The sequence below is a fragment of the Chlamydotis macqueenii genome, chromosome 4 (genome assembly GCF_036417535.1).
Source record: "Chlamydotis macqueenii isolate bChlMac1 chromosome 4, bChlMac1.mat, whole genome shotgun sequence".
NCBI classification, from domain to species: domain Eukaryota; kingdom Metazoa; phylum Chordata; class Aves; order Otidiformes; family Otididae; genus Chlamydotis; species Chlamydotis macqueenii.
In genome coordinates this window covers 19,357,416-19,373,070 of record NC_141559.1, presented here as the reverse complement: position 1 = coordinate 19,373,070, position 15,655 = coordinate 19,357,416, and the positions used below count along the sequence as shown (strand labels likewise).

Here is a 15,655-nt window from a genome sequence, read left to right as displayed (position 1 = left end):
GTTTAGTTGACTAAGGGAGCATCACGAGCGAAAACAGAGGAGAGGAAGTTGGGGGCCGTCACCTACGCGTGCAGCAGGAGGGGAGCCCCTTATCCCGAGGGCACCATCGGGTCGCGGCTGCCCTGTGCAAGGACCCGCAGGCGGTAGCGCCCCGAGAGAGCCCGGACTCTGCTCCGTGGCACCGACCCCGGCACAGCGCGGTGAAGCAGCCAAGGCAGGCGAGGGCCGCAGCGCTGCCCGAGCCGTCCGGGGAGGGGGAGCCGGATTCCTCCCGTCGCTCCGGAGCCGCCAAGGAAATCTGAAACCCGGGGCTGCGGCTGAGGGCTGGCGCTGGGAGGCCGTCCCGGCCCCTCGTACCGTGTGTTGACACAGCCCCGCGCACAGAGCCGGCCTTCCCGGCTGCTGGGGCTGCTCCCGGGCCGGCGGCGGCGCTGGCTCCTGGGCGACGATCGTGAAGGGCGGGGGTGGGGAGGGGAGCGCGGAGGAGCTCAGAGCGGCCGGGAGCTGGGGGGAGAGGAAACTTCTCAGCGCAGTCGAGCCGAAACGAGCTGTCACCGCCTCCGAGCCGGCTCTTGAGGAGCCACCGCGTTTATGGGTGAGAATACCGACCCTGCTCCCGGGAGGCAGGGGCGCCGGCGCGGGGCTCCCGCTGCAGCGGGGCAGCGAGGCGGCTCGGAGCCGGGGCGGGGGGTCAGCGGCGGTGCCGATCTGACCCCGGCGGCAACAACGTGCGGGACAAAGCTCTGCGGGAGAAATAACTGCTGCAGCGCAGGGAGCAGCGGCAGCAGCTGTCTGTGTATGTGTTACGGCTGGTGTGTGTGTGCATCTTCCAGTGTGCTGTTATTTCTTAACAATGTTAACTACTTCGGAACAGGACTCGTTTTTGTTGGTTTCAGGGGTACAAATGGAGTACGTGTCATCTGACTACTTGTTGGCTGAAATAGAAGTGAAAGCCCTTTGTGCTTTCTGCTATCTCCACGTTAATGTTCATCTTTGGATTTGTGGTGGTGATCTTAAAATCTTCCTCCTTCCACACAAGTATCTGTAGCAAGCAGTCTTTCGGAGATAAGGTCCTCACTTGGGACCGACTGTACAATAAGGATTTGGATTGTCATCACAAAAGAGTTAGGGAATCTTCAGTGAATTTTTAGAGCTATTGAGTGGATTTCTTTTTAAGATAAGGGAGTAATTATCTTTTTTTTTTTCCCCCTCCATTGGGCTTGTATGGAATATTTTATCTATCTTTCTTAGAAGTAACATGCATGTATGTTGTCACTTTGGGGGTTTTCTTCTTTCAGCAGAGAGGAGAGCTATAAATAATTTGTGTTTGATGATTGTTAGAAACAGTTTTACAACAAATAACTGGAAATAAACAGCAAGGGTTTTTTTTTAGATGGATACCCTTGCCCAAATTAATTCCCTGGGTAGCATAGTGACTTCATAACACTGAATTTGTCCAATACTAGTCTGAATTCTCTTTGTTAAGTAGCATAGTTGCTGGGAGAGGGTGATAACTCTTATTAGATCAGCAGGTATTAAGATGCTGTTAGGTTTTCTGTTGTGGAGTAGTTCTCTACCTGGAAGGCGACAACAGCTTCTGTATGTTCAGGGGAAAAGGATTCCCTGTGAGGTGAGAATTGAGGAAGGGGCATTTGTCAATACAAGGGGCAAAGCATCTTGTCCTAGCTAAAAATCATTGAAGTGGCATCTCATACTTGCAGACGTCATGCAGAGTTACAAGCAGAGGTAGGGAGAAGGAAGGACTGAGTCAAGTGCTTGTTTCTAGTCCCATGAAATTTTCATGTTGTGGCAGGTTTTGTTATTGCAAAAAGCATCTTCTAGTACGTGATACAGTGACTTGTGTTAAAAATAAATGTGCTTAGAACTTGTGTTTCTTTGTATGTGGTGTTTAAAGTTACTTGTCTGCTGCTTCCTTGATTGTTGTCCTATCTCAGCTGCTTTTTTTTTTCTCTTGTTCTTTACTTGGCTTTCATTCTTTAATGAAATTAGATAGGTTTAGTTTGGAACAAATAGTGTACTAACCACCCCCACCCCCCCCAATAAAAGCCCTATAGTAAGTAAAAAATGTAAAGCCATGTAGAAAATTCAGTTAACAACGTGATTCTGTGTGGAAGGCACGACTTCTTCACACTGTATGGCAATGAGCTTCGGGGTGCAAGAGGGAGGCTTGGATTATTCCTTTAAGACATGTGCCTTTCTTTTGTTTCCAGGCTGGTGTGTGAAGATTGCTTTTATTAGTGGTCCTCTAGCTAGGTTTGGTTTTCTGAAGATGGAGTTTAGAAAGCTAGAAATGACGATCTCTTAAAGGAAATTGCCTCACAAGTAATAGTTTGAACTCCTGGTAAGGTCATGTCTTCAGAAGTAACTAGAATAGAAAACCCCTGCAAGCTCCATGTGCAGCTATAGCACACAGGCATCTCTCAGGACCTTTTCATCTCTAGCTGCTTGATGCAATATCTGATTTTTTTAAACACACCAGGTGGAAAAAAAAAAGGGAGTTGAAATTCACGATGGGTAGTTTGAAGTGATTTGCATCCTATTACCTTTAGCTGTCTTCTCTCTGCAGGCTATTTGGTGTTTATTGTGACCTGATGGCCTTTGGAAGTATGCTTTATTCCTGGCGCTATTACTTACTGGCTTTATCTATATTGGGCAGAGGGAATGCTTGGCATGATTTTTTTTTAAATAACCTCCTGGAACAGAGTGCAACACTTTATAATATTGGGGTGGCATTTGCTTTGTAAACTGTCTTGCGGGTGAATGAATTGTATATTAGCTTTCAGCCAGGAAGAAAAAGAAAACATTGTCTTCTCTTGGCATTCTAAAACAAGAAAAACACTGAAGGAGAATATTTGGTGTAAGTTTTCTTCGTTCACTATCTGGAACTTCACTTTCTGTAATGTTGAAGACTCCAGGTAAGACAAGTGGCTGATGTTGTTGGACGATAAGGAAACACACCGCTTTTAATGAAACTTATTACTCCACTGCCAGTCTTGGGCAGAATAGAAACTTAAAAAAACCAATAGAGGCCAAATTTCCAGCTTAGATTCTCTTTCTATGGCAGAAGATGGATATACTTTAGGTTCAGCAGTATAGCAGACATCAAGAAGCCCTGTGCTGAGACAAACAAAGACTCTTCATCTGCAGAGATGTAATCAAATGATGCTGAAATCTCAGTCTTATAGCAGCAGGGAGGATACACAGCCTTCAGTGGCGGCAGTACTGTGGGAGCCAGGGCATTGTGCATGAGCTCCCAGAAGCAGCTGGGTAGTGTTAGGAAGCATCTCGCTTTGGTCCCTGTGGTGTCCCAACCTTAGTAAGACAGCCAGCAGCTGATGCCTCCCAAGCCTCGTGGTTTTGTTGTCTTGGCTTCCAGTAGGTACCCTCAGGATGGGCATGCAAGCCAGTCTGATGGCTGATCTTGGTGTGAGGAGCTGCACACTGAGAAACTTCTTCCTATTCTGCAGCTTCTTGCACACTTCCTGACTCTTTCCTTTTACTTCACTATTTTGCCAGTTATATTTGGGTGGTCAAAGAGTGGATGGTAAGGACTGGAGTGAAGCTGTAAATTTATTTTGTATTTAATTGATTATGAATCCAAAATGAACCATAAGAGTCCTTGATTAGCTCCCATTGTAAGACAGATCATTTATTTTCGAAAAATATCCTGTTTTGCTAACAGAAACTTGATAGACTCTCTGTTCTGCAATATATTCACTTGGTGTAATTATCATCAGTCTTAAATTATGTGCTTTATTTTTTTTTTATTTGACTGTCTTTAGCTGTGGCTTTGCTAGCTCTGGTTCTTATTAGCTCTTTGTATGTCTAATAGCCTTCTCTATCCAAATTTCTGCTCCCTCTAGAGTTACTGTGTTATTCTTTACCTTCTCTTTGTAAAAGTGGAAAATAGAGTTCCTTCATTATGCTCTCCTGTTCTTTAATTATTCCAACATTTTAAAAATGGTTTCCAGTTTCACAAAATGCTTCTAGCTGTTTGAATACCAGCACTGGAGGTAATACTTAGGGTGCGGTCCTGTGAAATCCAGAGACATAATGATCTTTATATTTTCTTTTTCCTTGTTAAGTAGTCTTGGGGTGGCACTAGAAACTGAGCTGTTGTGTTGAACAGGGACCTTGGCTTTTCCTTCAGGAAGATGCTCTCTGGTACTGTCAGTTCTTCACAACTTGTGCATCTGCTGAGCAAGGACACACAGGCTGGTGCACAGACGGCTGTCAGTCACCTTTCCTCTCTGTAATTAATGGCTTCCTCGGTACTTGTCACCTGCAGAGTTTTTCAGTCATGACCAGATTTTTTTTTTTCTGTTTTCTTCCAAGTCATTGGCTAAATTGCAAAATAAGATAGTTCTCCTGAGGCTAGAAACCACCTGCAGTATGATGCTTATTTGTTTACGGTCATGCTTTTTGACTTATCTGTTAACTGTTTGAATTAATTTTGTCTGCCTGGCTCAGCTCTTGTTTCATTGGGCTTTCCTAATGAAAATGTCATGCTCCACCAAGCCAGAGGGCTTGAAGGAGCACACGAGCTCAGTGCTTTTAACTTCAACAAATTGCTGTTGTTTACTGTTGTGCTGGTTAGTTTGGAGGGGCTTTCCTGCTCAATGGCTCAGTGAGACAAACTTTAGCAACACGTGTTGAATTCCTTGGCAATGTTTATATATTTTCTTGTAATGAAATACCTTTCATTTTTGTATATTTAGTTCTGTGCAATTTTGTGTAATAACAATTACGATAGCAACTCTTTAGCAAAGACATTTTTCACCTTTGTGACTTCCAAGAAATAACTGGTGTGTTCTGATCGTCCTTTTCCCACATCTGCCTTTGGTTTTAGAGCAGCTTACGTTTTAATGGACTGATGTTCTTGGCCTGCCAAATTGAACAATCATAAAGTATTATAAAAAGTAAAATGCTGGAACCCAACAATTTGCCTGTATCTTGGAGGCAGTAAGACCGCTCTAGATGTCACTAACTTTGAGACCCAAACATGCTTTTTCCTGGATTAGTGTGGTCAAAATCTGTTGACTGTTTCCGTATTTTGAGCTATTTCCCTATTTTGCAAGGAGCTAAAGTGCTCCTTCAGTAGGCAGAGAAAGTAGCCTTTCAGTTAATCCTTACTCAAACGACCCGACCTCAGCTGCAGCGGCAGCATCCTGGGTTTTCTGTAGGCTGCCTTTCTAGCTTTTTCTTTAACTGCCTCCAGCTACCACATCCTCTATTTGAGAAGAAAAATTTGAGGAAGGATAGATATGACACCAGGGGAGTCCCTTGCTACCCGAAAGTGCCAGTAATTTGCAGCTTAAGCTGCAAAAGGTTTTTAAAAGGGCGACAAGAATGGTCAAGGACACAGCACAGCTTCTCTCCAAGAAACAGTGAAGCAGGAAGGAACTTTTCAGCCTGGAGATGAGACGACTGAGAAAACTGCATTAACGAGTGGCAGAGAAAGGGTGAGCAGAGGCCAGTTCTTCCCTTATTTTCCAGTACAGGAATCCCAGGGTGTATCCAGGAGTGATGGTGACAGACTCAAAACAAATGAAATGTACTGTGCACAAGATGTAAATTAGGTGTAATTAAGATGCACAAGTACTTGCCAGAAAATGTTGTGGTTAGTAAAGGGAAAACCCAGTTTTAAGGGGTAGGTAGCCGAAAGTATTGTTGTGTGCTTGTCTTAGTTATCCTGCTTGTCCCTGAGGTTTTACTTCAGTCTCAGTTGGAGACCGGATACTGGGCTGGGTGGCCTCTTTCCATCCCATTGTAGCTACCCATTTGTTCAGTTTTGACCCTCTTTTATTTGGATATTACTTATGTAGGGGGAAAAAAGCATCTGATATTCTCTCTGTGGCTTGATGGAAAGGAGCTGAATGACCACAGCAGGCTGTTGCTGTACATGAAGGCTTGCTGCCTTCAGTTGGAAACCTGTGGACATAAGGAAGGATAAGAGCTGGTGTTGCAAAGCAAGTTGTGATGAATCTTTGTACTTTTGATTTTTAAAGATCACAACCTTGTTTCCAAGTAGTGCTGCGGTGATGTGTCCACACAATCATACCGGAAGAGTATTTTGAAAACGAATCACAAGAGTGGGTCACATGAATTCAAGTAGAGCAGACACCCTGAAGCACGCTGGAGCTTACTCAAGTAGGGAGTCTTTCCCTACATACCCTGCTTGACAGCCAGCACTGTAGAGATGGAAAAAGAAGCTGAAGTGCTACTGTGCTCTGACAATCCCAGTGTGCTAAATGACTGTTTAGCAAATGGGAGAGCACTACAGTCAAGGGTGACTTAAAGTATGCTTAAGGCCTCTCTTTAGTTGCTTGAGAAAGAAAAACGATCCAGAGGCTGCAGACAATTAGCTTTGCTTCCCATTCTTCACATCCTACTCTGTGTATCAGCTGGACGTGGCGACTGCCCCCCATGGCCAAAGTGGCTAATAATTCTTTCAGTATTTTTTAGGGGAAAAAAAAAAGTTTCAGTAAATCCCTAAACCTTGAAGAACTCCACATTCTACAATACCTCCAAGAACTTGTTGCCACTATGGCCATGTGTATTTAGAACTGGCTACTTTAATTTAGTTGCTTATTACTGTAATGGAGTGCTAATCATAGGCACCTTACCGACTTGGGTTTGGACTGGGAAATAAAAATTGCAGTTATCGATATATAGCATAGAGCGTGATAAACTAATTCTTAATTCTTCCTCTTGGAGCATAACAGTTTGCTGCAATTCGAAGACAAGTATGTGAACACAGACATGTATCTAAGACATGAAGACAGACTTCTGGAAATCTGTTTATTTAATTATATCATTGCCTAATTATCAAAGTATTGTCTTGGAAAGTGTGCTGAGTAATTTGAGGTCTTAGTATTGTTGTTAAATGTGAGATAATGATGAAGGAAAAAGCTGTGCTGTACACCTACTTACAATTGTAAACTACCTATCATGGTATTTTGATTGGCCACAAGAAGTCAGTTATATTTGCTGTATAAGCTTTTATATGATGGAGCCTCTAGACACTCCCTTCAAGGGTTTGGGTTTCTGGATGTTTTATGTGTGTATGTTTGTTTGTCTCTATGGTGGGCTTGTGTTGAGCTTTTACATCTTATCCGTGATTGAGATCAAAATTGCATGTCAGATGCATGGATAGTCACTGTGGTTAAACAGTACTAAGTAGTCTTGCAAAACACAAAACAAGAAATTCTGAGTGCTAGAAAGAAAACTTATCTCTGGCAGTTGCAATATTTGTGCAGCTGTTCCCATGGATGTTTCTTTTTTCTTCTCTTTTTTAAATTTCTCATTAGAAGCAAGCAAACTAAGGGAGAAATGTTAAAGGATCTGCCTGGGAAAGAGAAAACTTGTAGTGCCTTTTTGTTTGGAGATAGTGATGTGCCTTGTTTTAAAGGGAATGTGAATTCTTACTTTAAGTTTGCAAGTACAAAGCCTGCTTAGGGTCTGTATTCAGTAGAGCTAAATGGAAGTGTCCCAAAATGTAAGCTTTGCAAATGGGCTTTTAGAGTCAGAATGTGACTGTGGTAATTGGGGATCTTAATAGCATTGCTGGAACCCAAATTGATTTCCTCTTCGTAACTTCAATGTAAAATTTGCTTAGTTTAGTAGTGAATAGGAAGAGTCCTGGTCAAAAAGCTTGTTCTGTCAGAGTTCTGCGGTATGGATAATAATAAAGTTTTAGAATGAAAGCATTGTAGCAACTCCCCCTGCCTCCCACCACTCCCCCTCCCCAGTCAGTAACTGGTTTCAAGACTGGGGACTAATTTTGTTCATGTGTATTGCAAAATATCATTCAGCATCCACTGTAAGACAGGTTTATTCACCGTTTTAAAAAAAGCAAATACAATTCCATTATATGGCAGTGGGAAGTCTTGAAGGTGCCATTTTAAATACAGTTCAGGTAAAGTTCTTCGGAAGTCAATAAATTAATTGGAATGTAAAACATTATTAACTTTTGATGCTTGATGCTGAAACCCCTTCTCCTCCTGGGAGAGTATGGGGCTCAAACTGGCATCAGTTAACATCATCCTTCAGAAATGTGTAATAAATGATAGTTAAAAAAACATAATTTGTATAAATAGACATCTATGTCTTGATGCCAGCAGGCTTTCTTAGGTTGGGTTTTCCTCTCGGGGCCACAACTAAGTAAGCGGCAAGAAGCTGTAAGAAGGCACGTTGTAAGTAGTGGTTTTGAGTTATGAAAACTTACAAAACCAATATATATCTGTCTACAAGCAAAAGAGACCTGCTGCTTTTGGGTTGTTTAGTTTTCCATGTAACCTGGTATGTGTGTGATGTCTGCTGCCTAGACTTAACCACCCCTGCTTCAATCCTCTTTCTTAAGAGAAAATCAGACCTGGCTTTATGTATTCTAGAGAAAATGAGAGAACAACCTTAATCTTTGTACTGAAATATATCAGGTGGGTAAACATCAGGGAGGGAGCAGAACTATTTTGGGTGATAATGCAGGAGTAAATTGATGTAGGCTGTCCCTGAGTGTGCTGGGGTGAGAAAAATGTCTAACAGAGTAAGGAGTTCTTGGATAGCCTTGGGGCTGCTGGGTGGGGGTGAGGGGAAATATTAAAATAGCTGTTTCGATGATGCTTTTTCACTCTCTGAACGTAACCGTGTTGCTGGCTCCCGTGAGGCTTCAGAAGCTGGGCTTAATGAATCAGGAGGTCCTTTCCTGTCCTGCCTGCTTGTCGTGTGTGGACACTTGTGAAAGAATAGTCTAGTCCCTAGCCATAGGAGTATTTTACATGTATTATAAGATGTGCCAGGACAGAAATATAATCGACAGCAAATCGACATGCTCACAGTAGGACTCTTATTATTTTTACTGTGATGATTCTGTCCTATAATGAGCTGACTATTAATTAATTTCTGGTAACTTAGCTGATTTTGAAGAATATACTAGGTTTTAGCATTGATGTTACAAACAATTCTGGTCACTTGCCATGATTATTCGACTCCCGATTTGGTCAGCTGTTACTGGTAGGCTTTACCACATTTAGAAACGATTGTTGACTCTGCCCTTTGCAGTGGTCTGTGGGTCTTTGTATGGGAACAGCCACATTAGTCCCTTCAAATGCTCCCTTCTGCCAGGCGTAAGGGGAGAGGGAAGCTTCTGGGAAGAAGCAGGGGCCAGCTGTGATGATGACTCTGTAAATTGGGGAACTTGGCACAGATTTTTACCCACAGTACAGTATCTTGCGGTCGGCTGTTGAGTCCTCTCCTGTTTAATATGTGCTGAATTTTCCTGTGTACCTCTTGCACTTCTGCTGGGCTCACAAGGCTTGTGGTGCTCTTGGCTGACACCGGGAAAGGACTAAAGCAGCTGGTTGAGCGTGCAACACATGGCACATTCAGTGTCAAGACTATTTATCACGTAGCAAGATTAAGCTGTCGTGCAGCAGTGCCATACAATGCAGGCTCATGCAGCTCCCGATACCTTTCCTTGGCAACTGGAAAAGTGCAGAACAGGAGTTCAGCATAGAAGTGATCCTTTGCTAGCATTAGAAATAAAATCCTAAATGCTGAGGCTCCCTTCAGACATTTGCATGTTATTTGATGGTGTCACTCCTGGGACCCTACTTCGGAGATCTTCATCTCCCAGCATGAACAAGAAGGCTGTGAAACGTGAGTTTTACCATTTCTTACTTTCATAGGGACTGCTAGAAAATGGTATCTTAGTCAAAAGGACATATTGTTAGTCTATATATGACTATGCAATAAGTATTTTGCACCTTACTTAGGTGTCCAGTAAGTAATGATAAATTACTATACAATACCTGGTGGAAATACCCAGTAAAGGAAATATTTTCTAGTCTGTGCTATTATACCAATGCTGAATGAAGCCAGGACAACAAAACAATAAAGAAAAGGTCACGCTAGTACAGTGACAGGGCTAAAACTGGAATAATGTGATACAATCAGTGCTGCTGAGAGATTTCAGAGGGACATACCTTTGCAGTATTTCAGTTTCTTTTCTGAGGATGTGAAAAGCAGGCAGTGATCACTGAGATGTTGCCGTGGTCCAGCTAGGTTTGACAAGGAATAGATCTGATTTCACTTGCAGACCGATTGTCTGATAGTGCTGCTGGACTGCTAAATTGTAGACTGAGCAATTGGGATGTGTTGATAGATGTGGAAATGTGGCATGAGGAGCTAGTTATTTCTCAAATGACTGGTCAGAAAATTTTTGCTTTTTTTTTTCCTCAGTTCATTAAATGTTTTACCTGCCATTTAACTCTCCTTTATACATCATTATTACCTTGAGACAAGAAGGATCCTTAGGTTTCTGCTTTGAAAATACAGCTGCTTTTGCATTCTCTGGCAAGGGCGGGTCTGAGCTGCTGGGCTGTGCACTGGGCCTCCAGCCATGTTGGAGGGGAAAGGAAGGGTCTGTGTAGAAGCATTCATAGTTCGTAGCAGAAGTTTTGTAGGAGGTGATGCTGCTCAAAAGGTACAGCTGGGCTACAAGCCTGTGGTGTCCCATCAGCTTAGAATTCTGAGGGAAAGTTAGCTTTTGTAACTTTGCTCACCATTGTGCCACTATGACATCCATTGTTAAGCAGCTGAATATCCTTCTTTGCTTCATAGTTGCATTGTCTTAGTCAGACTGGTGGGATTGTCTGGGTATAGACAAAACCAAAACTGGGTGTCTGGGGCCTGCGATACCACTCAGTTATGAAGATACTTTAAGTTAGGTCATACTTCTTTTCTAATGCCATAAAATATCCAACAAATCTCCATACAACATGACTCTCAGGGAGGGAAAAAAATATGGTAGCTATGATAACATTTTTTTCACTCAGTGGTTTGATTTCTGAGCTGCAGGAACTTTCGTCTTTTTTTTTGTACTTTTTTTTTGAGAAAAAATTTAGCATTTTCTTCTGAGTCTTGGAGGTGCCGCATGATGGACTACTGTGTGTGTGACAAGTCAGCGGGCTGTTCTATTTCCTCTATCAAGTACCTTAAATAGAGCGCTCTAATGTGAATACAGTATCATGTACCTTACTGATTCATAGCCTCATTGCTCCTTTCATCCCTAGCTGAGGATCAGAGGCCCATTGAGAGATATAGTTTGTATGCACCTTATTCAAAGTAGTCTTGAAGTACTGAAAAAATCCCATGATACTTGTGTTAAATCTACATCTTTCTCTCATGGGAAACTTCTATTTGCATTTTATGGAGCTTTATGAAGTCCTGTTCTTGAATACATGTGGTGAACACGTCCTCTGCGTCTTTATGTATTGAAAGATAGTGTTTGTTTTCCATTTTCAGTTGTCTGACTTATTAAGTCTGGGGTGGGAAGGGAAACAAGATAAAAATGAAACCTGTTTTACTTGGAGAGTGGTCTCTGCCCATTTTTACTGTTATGGCATGCTCACATAAAAGAAAAGATAAAGCATTAACCAAATCTTCCACTGAAGGAATATTTAGTACTATCAACAAGGTAAGGTAGTGTAGAATTTCCAGAAGGAACTGCTCTTCTGCCTATCTGTTCTACCCATGTAGAACTTCTACTATTTAGAAATTGTGACTTGCAGCGCCTACAGCTGAAAGTCTTGCATTTACACCCTCCCCCTGCGACCCCAGTGCTTTGGAGAATAAGTAAATAACTAAGATAGAGGAAGTTTTCTTTTATATCCCTAGATAAAATTTATTCTTGCCCTTGATCCACCCTTTCATTATTTCATGCAGTAAGAAGTAATGTTGTCCTGGAGAATTACCAAAGATATTAGGGAATTGCCTAGAAGCATGGAAACCAAATAGCAAGCATGTCTAAAATCAGTCTGTACGGGGAGATTACTGACAGTTTCAGCCAGTATGTGTTGAATATTGGCTGTAGTGTGACCGTACAGCTGAAAGGATGCATGCAGACTTATGGATGCTAACTTGGAAAGTATTAAGTCTGGAGCTGGGGGTAGCAAGGTCCTTTCTAGATTAGTGTGAAGTTCATTTCTGTGCTTAAAAAATAGGATGAAAACTTGAGCTCAGAAATGAGCTGTGTGTACTGCTGGAGGTCTGGAAAAAGCAGATTTTTTGTGTGTTTCCAGAAGCATGCAGAAGCACAGCTTTTTGGCATCTGCTATAGATGACTAGCAATGAAAGGGTTGAAGTCTTATTGCAAGAACAAAAAGATGATTTATTGGAAATGTCAAGAAATAAATCACGGAGCCTAACAGGCCTGTTAAACAAGCTTCTTGGTTTGGGTATATTTAAACACAAGGAGGCTTGAATGGTTCTTCTGGTTTATAAACTTGGATGCCTAGACAAATTGCTTGGAAACTGATATGAGCAAATAGTTTGTTCTGAAACTCATTGAAAGTGGAACAAAAAGAAACTGTGTTTTTTTGGCTAGTTCATCATTTGCAGAAGCTTTGAGGCTAGTAAAGTAGTGTGGAAATCATGACATGATCCTGTAATTTCTCTCAATTTAACTGGTCTATTAAAATTTTACAGAGCTCTTTACAGAGTGTTTTTAAGCTGCAACTTGTCATATTTTTGATTGGTGGTGGTGCTGAAACAACTCTGCAGAAAGACTCGTTTTAGTTGAAAGCTTATGTGAAAATGTGTTAATTTTGACCAAATTGTCATCAAAAGGTCACTGAATTCCAGGATAGTGTTGGTGAGACAGAAGATACTCATTCGCTGTCCTGGGACAAAAGAGCACAAGGTAAAATTGCTGCTTAGTTGGAGTGACCTGAATTTTTTTAATATGTATTATGGGATTTTTACTGACCCTGTTCAATATATATATGCAATGCCATATAGTATAATAAAATTGGCAATTCCATTGGTTTAAATTATGTTTTAAATGAAAAACAAAAAATGCTTTAGTAGAATCTCTCACGATGGCCTTGATGCTCCATTGTAACATTAGAATGGCTGATTGTTTTGGTCATTAATTTTGTCAAACAGTGAAGGAAAGTGCAGAGGTTGAAAAAAATTCTTGTGGTAGGTGTTCTAGAGGTAGGAGAATAGTAATACTAGTCTCTGAAGTTGGGAAATGGGAAAGAAAGCCTTGGTCTCAACACTTGTACACTTAGGACAGGATTGAATTGGCTTGATAAATTGCTGTTGTTTGGACAAGGAGTTCATGGACAAGGAGGTAGTAATTTTTCTTGCATGTTTTGTTTCTTTGTAGATATATTAGAGTTCCTCTGTCTCAGAGATCCTGAAAACACAGTCTTAGATCCATTGCTGCCTGTTTCTGCTAGTGGCATCTAGGCTTAAATTTGGCCTTGTGAGTGACTTACAACTTTTTTATTATGACTGTTTTGTTTTACTTGGCAACATTTCAACAGCTAACAAATGAAATTCAGATGTATGCGATTGATTCTTGATGCCATATCACGGTATTTTTTAGCATTGCATATTTCCTTATGGACTGTCTAAAAGAGCTTAATCTTCCAGTTGTAATGTTTCTCTATTGATTTATCTTTTGTCACCCGTTGGTCTGTCATATGCTATGCTAGTATACTCTGAGAAAATATTGTAGAATTACCTTGATTTGCAGGGAGATAAGTGAAGGTGGTTGTCTGCAAAATGATGTGTAGAGTGAGGATCTACAAAATTTTCTGCTGAAAATGGATTGTGGAACCTGGAAATCATATTACAGGAAAAATAAGATACTGCAGCTTGCCTCCTTGAGAAGTGCCATTGATTTGTTTTAAATATGGTTATTTTCATTGTCCATATAGATGAGAAATTTAAATGGAATGATGTCATTTGCAGAACTGGGAAAAAACTCTCCATGGTAGAGAATCAATAGTTGTAATGGCTCTCCTGGCTTCTGCACCTCATCATTTTACCCAGGCTGGCACGTAGTGTATTTGCTTCTTGTTAGTAGTCAATAGTGTTAATAGTGTGTTTGCTTCCTGTTAATAGTCAGGCTTTATGTCATTTGGTAGCACGAGTGTGTGCCTCTACACAACTGTTAAACTTTCGGAGGCATTTGTGAAAAGGAAACATTTGTGAAACCGTTTGTGAGTGTTCCCTTGCAAGAAGGTAGACGCTCTCCATCAGTCAGGAAACAGACACCATGTTGTGTTATTGATCACAAACATCAAGCACAACCAAGCAAAATACTGGATTTTATCTCATTATGGAATTCAAGGAAACTTTGAATAGTACAAGGTGTCACTTTAGAAAAATGCTGCATTAATGTAAGCATTTGAGTGGGGGAACAAAAAATTAAGTGATTACAAATTATGTTAAGCATTTTAGTGCCTTGAGAATTGTCTTAAATGTAATGGTGAACTTGAAACTGCTGCTTTTTTTCACCTAGGCTGAAAATGAGTCCCCCGTCATTTCACTTAGCCATCTGTACCTTTGTGTTTTCATTTAGGATACGTTGCAATGTTTTCTAGAATCATAGAATCATTAAAGTTGGAAAAGATCTCTAAGATCCTCAAGCCCAACTGTCAGCCCAACACCCCCATGCCTACTAACCCATGTCCTGAAATGCCACGTCTACAAGTTTTTTGAACACCTTCAGGGATGGTGACTCCATCACCTCCCTGGCCAGCCTGTTCCAATGCTTGACCACTCTTTCAGTAAAGAACTGTTTCCTAATATCCAACCTAAACCTCCCCTGCTGCAGCTTGAGGCCATTTCCTCTTGTCCTGTTGCTAGTTACTTGGGAGATGAGACCAAGAGACCAACATCCCTCACTACAGTCTCCTTTAAAAGCCACATAAATAGGCTTAAGCATGAGCAAATTATAAAGTATGTTATGAATGATTCAGTCATTTCTCAATAATTAATTTAGAGCAAAGGTCTTCAGGATAACTTATACTTCTTTGCATAGTTATACTAATTTTGCTGTGTTTTTTTCAGCTGAAATGTAGAAGCTGTTAATCAGAAAATTTTAGTTGTTATCAGAGTCCAATGAACTCTTGTAAGCTTGTGTAATGGCTGAATACAAATATGATATAATAAGAGTAAATTTTTATCATTCTTGACAGCCAAATTTTGACTGGCCCCTTTGTGGTTGTGTAGGGCTGGCAAATTAAAAAAAAAAAACGTCCTCTGGAGAGTACAGAAGACAAACTACCAAGTGTCTTTGTATTTTGTAGCCTACCTGAGAGCTGGTTGTAATTGCAGCCTCTGTGTACAATGGACCAGAAGGAATAATATTTCATTACTGTGTGCATTCATTCAGGTAACATACATGGCACATGTTTAACACAGGAGAGGGCTCAGAATTTCATGGATAGGTTTAGGGTGAATGTGTTCCTCGGATGTGGTGAAATTGTGGATCATTTCCACTGAACATCTCCTGTCCTCTGTACATAGCAGTTTGTTTTGCAGTTTGCCATGTTTGCTTTCAGTTTCTTAAAAATTGCCAGAGACCTTAGAAAACCCAGCAACTGCTGTGCAGAAAACTGAGGCCAGTTTAAGTGTGGGTGGTAATGTACCTTCAGCGCTTTTTGGACTTACTGTTGTCAGTATGTTGACCTGCTGTAGAGGTCAGTGTCAGCAGCTCCACAATCCATACTATTTTGCCAGTATGGCTTGACATACCTTTCTTTCAAAAAAACCTATTACCATTGGAGTTGGTACTGTTGTTGCTACCCTAAGTGTTGCTGACAATGTCTTGGCATCC

At 41.3% G+C, this 15,655-nt stretch overlaps 1 protein-coding gene across 1 annotated transcript in view; it reads left to right on the top strand.

Annotated features, from left to right (window-relative positions):
- The first annotated feature begins 494 nt into the window (after positions 1–494).
- The window catches only part of ARHGAP24 (Rho GTPase activating protein 24), a 215,088-nt gene continuing 199,927 nt past the window's right edge, over positions 495–15,655 (top strand). The window contains exon 1 of the mRNA XM_086747382.1: positions 495–595. Within this exon, the coding sequence (XP_086603508.1) occupies positions 592–595 (4 nt within the window). The 5' untranslated portion in view covers positions 495–591. The remainder of the gene's footprint in view (positions 596–15,655) is intronic.